Source organism: Mesoplodon mirus (assembly GCF_964341445.2).
Source record: "Mesoplodon mirus genome assembly, chromosome: 13".
Classification (NCBI taxonomy): Eukaryota; Metazoa; Chordata; class Mammalia; order Artiodactyla; family Ziphiidae; genus Mesoplodon; species Mesoplodon mirus.
This window is the reverse complement of record NC_138989.1, coordinates 50,777,443-50,787,479: the sequence shown is the minus strand read 5'-3', so window position 1 is coordinate 50,787,479 and position 10,037 is coordinate 50,777,443. Positions and strand designations below refer to the sequence as shown.

The 10,037-nt window shown below is 43.5% G+C and overlaps 1 protein-coding gene across 5 annotated transcripts; it reads right to left on the bottom strand.

Moving 5' to 3' along the window:
• Window positions 1-1,285: 1,285 nt before the first annotated feature.
• Window positions 1,286-9,203, bottom strand: RMP24 (ribonuclease MRP subunit p24). 5 transcript variants are annotated; one of them, XM_082640455.1, is made up of 6 exons: window positions 9,035-9,198; window positions 8,927-8,949; window positions 6,448-6,647; window positions 4,673-4,872; window positions 3,015-3,213; window positions 1,838-1,918 (listed from the first exon to the last, which is right to left on the bottom strand). In XM_082640455.1, exons 1-5 carry the CDS (start codon window positions 9,109-9,111, stop codon window positions 3,021-3,023), a joined length of 693 nt encoding a protein of 230 aa, XP_082496581.1. In that variant the 5' UTR covers window positions 9,112-9,198; the 3' UTR covers window positions 1,838-1,918; window positions 3,015-3,020. The 5 variants fall into 5 exon arrangements, with proteins under 5 accessions (XP_082496582.1, XP_082496583.1, XP_082496579.1 ...); XM_082640456.1 differs by lacking the exon at window positions 3,015-3,213 and having other exon boundaries at window positions 1,286-1,918; window positions 9,035-9,133; XM_082640457.1 differs by lacking the exons at window positions 3,015-3,213; window positions 4,673-4,872 and having other exon boundaries at window positions 1,286-1,918; window positions 9,035-9,203.
• Between the last annotated feature and the right edge of the window lie 834 nt (window positions 9,204-10,037).

Genomic DNA, 10,037 nt, shown 5'->3' with positions numbered 1-10,037 from the left:
AGTATATTTTTTTGTCATCTCGTTTTTTTTTGATGGGTGGGACTGTGCTCCTGTCTTACTGGTTGTTTGGCCTGAGGCTTCCAGCACTGGAGTTTGCAGGCAGTTGGGTAGAGCTGGGTCTTGGTGCACAGATGAGGAACTCTGGGAGACTTGACTCCGAGGAATATTCCCTGGGGTCTGAGGTGGTCTGTTAGTCCAGTGGTTTGGACTCAGTGCTCCCACCACAGGAGCTCAGGCCTGACCCTTGGCCCGTGAACCAAGATCCCACAAGCCACGTGGCAAAAAAAAAAAAAAAAACAACCCAACGTGGTGCAGAACAATAACAAAGAATAAGAAATAAAATAAAATTAGAAAACTAACAGATATATTAGAAACAATAAAAGTATAAATGAAACAACTGGAAGGTAAAACAGAGCCACAATAGCAAAAAAAAAAAAAAAAAAAAAAAGCCAGAAAAGGACTTGGCTTAGGCAGGGCGTGGATGGGGCCCTGGAGTGCCACCAGCCTTGGAGTGCAGAGTATCAGGGCCAGGACCTCAGCAGGCTCGCCAGGGCCCAAGTGGGTGTGGGAAATGCTAGCTACGTTCCCCCCCAATCCTCATACCCCCAAGAGTCCCTCCCCATTCACCTCTACTCTTCCTCTCCCATCCTCCAATGCCCCCACACAGCCAGAGGGGGCCCCTGAGGGTGGAGGACCAGGCCCGTGACCCCATCAGGCTCCCTGGGGCCCAAGTGGGCAGGGGAAATGCTAGCTGTGCTCCTCTCCAATCCTCTGAACCCCCGAGGGTCTCTCCGCATCCCTGTTGATCCCCTCGCAGTGAGTGGGCCTCTCGAGGCGTGGGAACCCCTCCCCTACCACCACCCCTCAGGGGTGCCAGTCTCATTCCACCTCCACTTCTCCTCCCCCCTCGCTCCACCTCCCATGTTCTGCCTTGTCTTTTGGGGGTTCCTCCCATACCCTTGGGTGTCGAGGTCCCCCACCAGCATCTGGTAGGTGCCCTAGTTGTGGGGAGACGCGGACTCTGCGTCCTCCTACTCCGCCATCTTGACTCTGCCTTCCCATGTTATGTTCTGATGTAAATTTTAACCTAAAAATAAGTCTTCACCAGAGCAAATGAAATGCCACTTATGGTGAAATATTATAATTTATAGTTTTTCTCAATTATCAATAAGGTTACAGACACCTAGAAAGGAGTAAGCACACCTCTCACAAAGGTCTCAATTTCCTTATGAAAGAAAATGACATAATGAAAACTTAAGGGAGGAGAAAATAATAATATAACCACTCAATTCCATATATATCTTTACTACTTACAAGGATCTTTCATATATTTTTGATCCTCACAATCACCTGGTGAGGTAGGCAGGTTTCAGTTTTTCATTCTAATGAGGTATTTTCCCCATAAACACTGAAGAATGCCAAGAAAAGTTTGCTCTTGAACCCTAGTTTCCATGTATTTTAAGAATAAATAAGTTCTTTAAAAAGCAGGTTTTCTGGGCTTCCCTGGTGGCGCAGTGGTTGAGAGTCCGCCTGCCGATGCAGGGGACACGGGTTCGTGCCCCGGTCCGGGAAGATCCCACATGCAGTGGAGCGGCTGGGCCCGTGAGCCGTGGCCGCTGGGCCTGCGCGTCCGGAGCCTGTGCTCCGCAACGGGAGAGGCCACAACAGTGAGAGGCCCGCATACAGCAAAAAAAAAGCAGGTTTTCTGACTAACTTTAGTTTCAGAAATTACATTAAACATTTCTTATTTTCATAGTCGATCCTTTACAAAGAAGATAAGAAATTTCTGAAGTCCACCTTTGGATTCTTTTCAGATTCACTCTGACTAAGCAACATTTTTAGTTGAGAGAAGCGTTTCTTTGTTTTGCTCACATTCCTTGAGGAGCAAATGGGTGTTGAGTGTCCAGATGTAGCTGTTCTGAAAAGAAACATAAAGCCACACTTAGGTATACTGACAAACAACAGTTCTTCCTTCTTAGCCTAGATACCTGCTACTAGAATCATTTTCTACTCTTCCATAATTATGGCCATATATGAGCAGTGGCTGTACCCAGCAAAGTCATTCCCATTTTATTAAAAAATCTCCTCACGGGCTTCCCTGGTGGCGCAGTGGTTGAGTGCGCCTGCTGATGCAGGGGACGCAGGTTCATGCCCCGGTCTGGGAAGATCCCACATGCCGCGGAGCAGCTAGGCCCGTGAGCCATGGCTGCTGAGACTGTGCGTCCAGAGCCTGTGCTCCGCAATGGGAGGAGAGGCCACAACAGTGAGAGGCCCGTGTACCGCAAAAAAAAAAAAATCTCCTCACTAAACAGGCTACAGGCAACATTTAGGAGGTATAATGGGTGGTTCTGGAAGCTTCTATCACCACCTGAAAGAGAAAGCTAAAGGCAAAGTGTCATCAGGTCTGAGTTCCTTGTAAGTCTGACACCAAGATTCATGACAGTTCTAAGCAAGGACTTTAAAAACATACTTTTTCTTCAAAGCTCAAGACCACTTCTTTCTCAAAAGTGAAGAATATCAACCTACACATATAGGTACCATTCCATTGTATTTTCGCCCCTACAATATAAGCTCCATGGGGCACTTTGTACGACTAGCTGTATATTCCAGTGCTTTTTAACAGTGCCAAGCACAGAGGATGCCCTCTAAAAATACCCACTGAATAGATGATTCCCCATCTGGTATGTGTGTATTTATGCCTCGTTCTATTTCCTTCCTTCTAATTGTGTTCATCCCCCCAAACAATATTTGGGGTTTGTCAGTCTCATCCCTCTTCTGACTCCCCATCCATGATAAATATGAAATAGCTTTCTCTTTCCTGCATATATCTAAGAAGGAGTCTGGTCTAAATGCAACTGAATTATTTTAAATATGCCAAATGTTCTTTTATCTGCAAATGTCCAATAAAGTAGAAACTTCCATGATGAATTCCTATTGCACCAAACATCAAAGTAACTAGGAATATAGAGAAAACTGGACTTGAAAATTTAAATGTCAAACCCAATATAAAAAACCTCAATTCAGGGGCTTCCCTGGTGGCGCAGTGGTTGAGAGTCTGCCTGCCGATGCAGGCGACACGGGTTCCTGCCCCGGTCCGGGAAGATCCCACATGCCGCGGAGCGGCTGGGCCTGTGAGCCGTGGCCGCTGAGCCTGGGCATCCGGAGCCTGTGCTCCGCAACGGGAGAGGCCACAACAGTGAGAGACCCACGTACCTCAAAAAAAAAAACACAAAACATAACAAAAAACACCTCAACTCAGTAAAAACAAGTAATCCAGTCCTTGCTGAATTTTGTTATTGATTTTCAAGAAACTACCAGACTCTTTTGTAACAAAATGTTTGTTTAAAAATTCCTTTCACAGTTTCTATGGAGTTAAATTTATTGATCAGCATAGTGAAGAGTGTATTGAGGATTACTAAAAATAAAACATGTGCCCAGTCACACAGTTAACTTAGTATCATTTCACAAATCCCTATTCAGTTAGATTTCCACAGGAATTTCTGATACAGGAAACAGCAAGAACAAAGGTTTAGAGCAGGAAAGTAAACTGTGAGTGGTTCAGTTTTGCTGACACATAAGATGAATTAAGGCAAGCAAGAGAGGCAGACAGATTGGTGCCGGGCAGTGGGGGCTGGAAATCCATGCTGGAGTATTTGTTCCATATGCTACAGAGTGAGGTGCTAAAGCTTCTTATCAGAACTGTGCTTTTAAAAAATATCAGACTTGGACTTCCTGGTGGCACGGTGGTTAAGAATCCGCCTGCCAATGCAGGCGTCACAGGTTTGTGCCCTGGTCCGGGAAGATCCCACATGCTGTGGAGCAACTAAGCCCGTGCGCCACAACTACTGAGCCTGTGTTATAGAGCCCACGTGCCACAACTACTGAGCCTGCACTCTACAGCCCATGAGCCACAACTACTGAGCCCATGTGCCACAACTACTGAAGCCCTCACGCCCAGCGCCCGTACTCTGCAACAAGAGAAACAACCCCGTAAGCCTAGAGCCCATGCTCCACAAGAGAAGCCACTGCAAGGAGAAGACCGCGCATCACAACGAAGAGGAGCCCCTGATCGCCACAACTAGAGAAAGCCTGCATGCAGCAATGAAGACCCAACGCAGTGAAAGATAAGTAAACAAATAAATAAATTTATAAAAAATAAAAATAAAAAATATCAGACTAGAAGGGCTTGAAACTAGGAGCAGGAAGACTCAGGGAATTATTGTAGTAGTCCTGGCAAAGAGTGAATAATGACCTGAACATATAGCAGTAGCAGGGAGAAAAAGGAAAGAATAGCTGCAGACACCTTGGAAGCAGGATGGATAGAAACTGGCGACTAACTGGACTAAGCCTGAGGGAGTAGGATTGTCAACTATACTCACCATTTCAGGTCAGAATGTCTAGAAGGGCATGTTCATTTATAGAATAAGGAACTTAGAGGAGGATGGGCGGGTTTGAGTAGTTACCTGTGGGGACATGTAGGGGTGGGAAGTGGATATATTTAATAGGCAGCTGGGAACAGGCCCAGGGAGAGACTGGAAGTAGAGGAACACACCTGGGAGTCAGTGCAGTGATGACTTCCTCAACTGCATGGCAATTTCAGGGGGTGTATTAACAGAGAAATTAGAACTCATGGGTTAACACTGGTAATTTAAATAGCTTAATGGATTGATACCTGAAAATCAATGATGGGCTCTTGGCTTTGGAACCAGACATGTCATGATTTATCTTTGCAGAACTTAGAGTCTTTCTCTCTGGGGTCTTTAGGCTGAGTTTACTTGCAGGAGTGGTAGGATTGCTCTTCAATGTTGATAGAAAGCTTCTACTTTCACCATGATGTTTAACTGTTCTGTTGCATGTTTTACAAGTAATCAACTGCCATAAAAAGAAGAAATAGTGGGTCTGATTTCTCTTATAATTTAATCCAATAAACTGCATGCTCATTAAATTCATATACATAAGGTACTAAACCAGATACTACAGGCTGAGTAACAAAGGCTGCCCTCAGCAAGCTTGTAAACTAGCAGCAGGAATCAGACAAGACACAAATTTAAAAGAAAATCTTCAATAAAAAGTTAATGGCTAAACACCTGTATATAATTTAAAACACCTTTTTAAAGATGATAAAGTCTTTACTTTCTCAATGTAAAATCGTGTTCAGGGGGGAATGGAGGAGACTGGGAATGATACTCTTTAACATCTGGAAAGTTGTTCTTTATAACAATAGTAGACATTTAGCATTTTTTTGCAGACAAACTCCAAGCCTTTTCCCAATAAAACATGGCAAAATATCACTGAAAATTTAATTGACTCCTTCAAACCTTTATTCTGTAAATACAGGTCTAAAGCAATTTATAAAACCAATCAAATGAATCCTCACATTCTCATACTTCTTCACTTCATTAGCGATAGAGGTTGACTTTCTTTTCAGGATTCATTTTTCAACACATGGTTCAGTTTATTATAATAGCTAAATGCCTTTCTTCTACATATCTGACTCACAAGGCACAGGATTCAGCCCAGGCCTCAACAAAATTAACAGAAACTAGTTTAGCTGAGAAATACTCTGATGTTCATGAGCAGGTAAAAATGCATTTACAGAGGTCTATTTAAGTTGCTTTATATAAACAATCAATTTTATGACAAAGCAAAATTCATTTACCTGTCCAATTATGGTAAACTCCTAAATATGGCAGTTCTAGTCTAAGTTATTACCAACTGTAGTCTTGGGCCAGACATAATCTGTCATAATGTCCAGAATGCCCAGCACAGTGCCTGGTAGTAAGCAAGCACTCGAATAGTTGATAAATGTTAACACAAAACATGCAGATAAAGTGTATCTGATACTGATCTCTATACAGTAAACCAGAGTAATTTGCTTTTGGTTGTTTTATTGCACTTAACATCCCCAATACACAGCATTGTCTGGCATAAGATAGATCCTCAATAAATGATGAATGAACGTAAGATGCACTTACCTTTGTTGGGCATAAACTTAAATACATACTGTGACATGGAGCAGAGGTGACTGAAGAAGTAACACTGGTACATAATACATAAGGCAAGAGCCTTATGTATACCTAATACATACTGCTGTTCGAAGAAAAGAACCATTAGCTGAAAAAATAATTTAGTGGTAACTGCAGTTCAGGTGAAGTCACACTGGTGAGCTCAAGAAATTCTCAACTTTGTGAAAATAACTGTGCTCAGCAATAAGATCTGGGCAATTGAGAGTTCACGATGTTTGGTTTTAGGTAATTGTGAAAAACAAAAATAAGCTGTACTCTTGATGAAACAGTAATCACTAGAAAGAAATTCTATGTATATTTTGACAATCTAAATATACTACTACAAACCTCTGAGTTATATTCAGGCTAATTCTTAACCTCATCTTAAGTGAAAGAAAAGAAAATTCTGGTTTATTTATACATACTGGAATTGGAATCTTACCAATACACTTTTGGAGTCTTTGTACTTTTTCAAAATTTTTGCTTCTTTAAAACTGAGTGTATAACTTCTTGCTTCTCGATTAAGAAGTTTCTGTATTTTGGGTGTCAGTTTGGATTTGGGTTTGAGACGTACTCGAGACTTATCCTGAACCAGCAACTGGAAACAGTATGGACATGTTCCTTCAAAAGTGCTTTTATCATCTAAAATTATACAAATGAAACTCACGAGTCAGCAAACAGAATATTTTGTTACTGCAAACTATCAACATTATAAATGCAAAAGAGTATATTATTTAATACAAGCAAATATACATTTTCCTTAAGCACACTCAAAATATGAGAATTTACAAAAACATAAATCAGCAATGATTTATTTTACAAAACACTATAATTCTATCCATTCACTCCTTTCAGCAACAGATAGGTAAGTCCCCACCCTTTGCTACACTGTTCATTACTTGCTACCAAGTAAAAAAGGCTGTATGTCTCATCAATTTTACAAACACATTTATCACAAAACAACAAATTATATTGTGACTTTTCTTTTTTAAACAATTAGCACAATTTTGTGGTTGTGAGCTGGGCTTTGTCTGCAGTACAAGGTAACAGGACAACAGACTTGTCCCAGGACCTTTATGCAATCAAGAAAGCATTCACTGACCATCTACCATGCTAGGCTGTGGAGACATAGATATGGAAGTAAAGGAGTTGCTATCTTTATAGAACTCACACTCTTGGGGATCCCTAAACAAATAAAGATAAGACTGGTAAAAACTGCAACAGAATATGATTAAAATGCCCTGAAAATTATTAAACTCTGCATAGACTAGCCAGAAACACTTCCAACAGGCTTGAAAAAAGTCATCACAGGTGACTGTAAACTCTTATCTGTATTTGGAAATGGCATCTATTATTGGTAATGGGCTTTCAGGTACAAGTACAGTGAAAAAGCAAGCATGGTTATTTAGGGAAAGGTGAGGTGTGAAGGTGATGCTGCTGGAAAGGAAGGTGGGCACACTATCTGTTATTCAATAAATATTTATTGGTGAGCCCTGTGTTAAGTGCTAGGGATAGACAGCACTACAAAAAGCCAAAGACCATGTTTGTAACTTAGCTCTGCCAAATGTAAAATTCATTCATATTTACTGAGTGACAGTTAAGTGCCAAGCACTGTTCTGGGTGTGGGAAATACCACCGTGAACAAAGGACAATTCATGCAGAGAGACAATGAATACAACAATGCCAAATGTTAAGTGCTGGGGAGAAAAAAGAAATACAGGAAAAGGGGAATGGGGCGTAGCGATGGAGCTGCTATAATCTTAAATAGGGCAGCCAGGGAAGGCTTTGTGGGGTGACATTTGCAAGAGACCAGAAGGAAGTGAAGGAGGAATCCAAGGAGATATGTGAGGTAAGATTTCCAGGTAGAAGGAAGGGCAGGTGAAAAGGCCGTGAAACAGCACGGGGGCCTGGCAGTGGTTGGAGTTCAGTGAACAAAAGGGAGAGCAGGTCAGAGAGGTAATGCAGACCTGTGACATAGGGCCATGGAGTCCCTTTAAAAGATTTTCACTTTTACTCTGAGATGGGCAGTTATTTCAGAGTTGGTAGCAGAGAAGTGACATGATCTAGCTTAGGTTTCTATTAGGCTCACGTTGGCTGCTGGATTGAGACTGGACTGTAGAAATGCATGGGAGCTATTGCCCATAATCCAGGAGAGAAACTGATGGCTTGGACCAGGGTGGTAAGTTCGATGTGGAAGGAAGTAGCTAGATATTGGATATATTTTAAAGCCAGTGGGATTTGCTGGCATACTGGCTTGGGGAGGAAGGCTGTTAGTGAGTCAAGAGTGGCTCCTAGGTTTTTGGGCTAATTCTTAAGGATGGGGTTACCATTTACTGAAATGGGAATAACTGGAGGAGGCGGGTTGTCGTGTTGGGGGATAAAGCTTGAATTTTCGCCTAAAATAATATTCAAAAAAAGTTGTCAACGTATCTGGGTGAGTCTAGGATTTGCGGGAGTGGTCTGGACTGGGGATATAAATTTGCAAGTCCTCAGTATGCAGAATTTAAAGGCCATGAGAGTGGTTGAAAAACTGTCACCAAGGAATTGAGTGTAGCTAGAAAAGACGTCCAAGGGATGAGTCCTGGGACACTCCAACATTTGTAAGTTGGGGAAATTAGAAGAAACCAGCAAAACAGAAGTACTGGCTAAAGAGCTAGGAGGTGAACTTTGTGATGGTCCGGAAGCCAAGTGAGGAAACTATTCCGAGTAGACTAATCAATGCGTCAAATGCCGCTAATAGGGCAGGCAAGATAAGGCACGTTAAGGAATTTGGATTTTTCACGAAACTGAGAAGCCTCTAGAGGGGGTTTATTATGGCAGTGGGTCGATCCGATTCTTTTGGATCATCCTGAGCGTTGTGGGGAATGAAGGCGAGCGGGGCGACGACAGCCTGACCCACAACCAACGGGCGTCCTCCCTACCATGTGACGAACTGTAGGCCCACCTGCAAAAGAGAAAGAGACTCATAAGGGACCAAGGAAACACCCCCTAGCGGCTAGCCTCCCGCTCCCCCTCCCTCCCTCTCTTACAGGAGATAGCGGGCCTGGCCCGGGCAGCTATCTTGCAGTTTCCGCGCCGCAGCCTCAAGGTAGTGCTTCTGCCTCATAGCCACCCCCACCTCTGCGCCGCTGAGACCCGGTGACAAAAAGAGACTCCGGAAACCGGCTTCCCAACGTGGCGGACTTTGACGTCGGGATAAGAGCTCCTTCCGGAAACAGGTGCCTTAGGCTGAAGGGTTCCGGTGCCTTCGCGTCCGGTCCGGCGCGCAGGCGACCCTCCCCCCGCCGTTGGCCCCGCCCCGGGTCCGGCGATCACCTCAGGCGATAGTCTGGGCGGAGCAGCTTGACTGGGCAGGGGCGGCAGCGTCAGGAGCCGAGGGTGCCGCCCGCCTCTCCGTCTTTGTCTGGTAGCCTCCTTTACCACACCCCTGTTGTCATTTCATCAGCCCCCGTCGCCCTCTAAATTTGCGGGCTGGAGTACTGACTTGGGCCGCGGCGGACGGAAGCGCGGTCCGCAGGGGGGCAGCTGGGAGAAGCGAGGCCTCGAGCTTCCTTCCTTCCTTCCTTCAACTGAAATTCACATGACATAACGTTAACCAATTTTAGGTGAACAACTCAGCGATGTTTAGTACAATTGCAGTGTTGTGCAAACACCACTGTTACTAGTTTGGAAACATTTCTATCAGCCTACCGGTACTACATTAGCAGTTACTCCCCATTCTTCCCTCCCTCTCAGCCCCTGGCAACCACTAGTCTGCTTTTTGTCCATATGGATTTACCTATTCTGAACATATCATATAAATGGAATCATACATGGAATCTCTTGCGTGAGGCTCTTCCATTTAGTATAATGTTTTTGAGGTTCATCCACTTTGAAGCCTATATCAGAACTTCATACCTTTTTATGGCTGAGTAATATTACGTTGTATGTATGTACCATGTATTGTTATCCATTCATCCATTGATAGACATGTGAGTTGTTTTACCTTTTGGATATTGTGAATAATGCTGCTATGAACTTGAACATGTATTT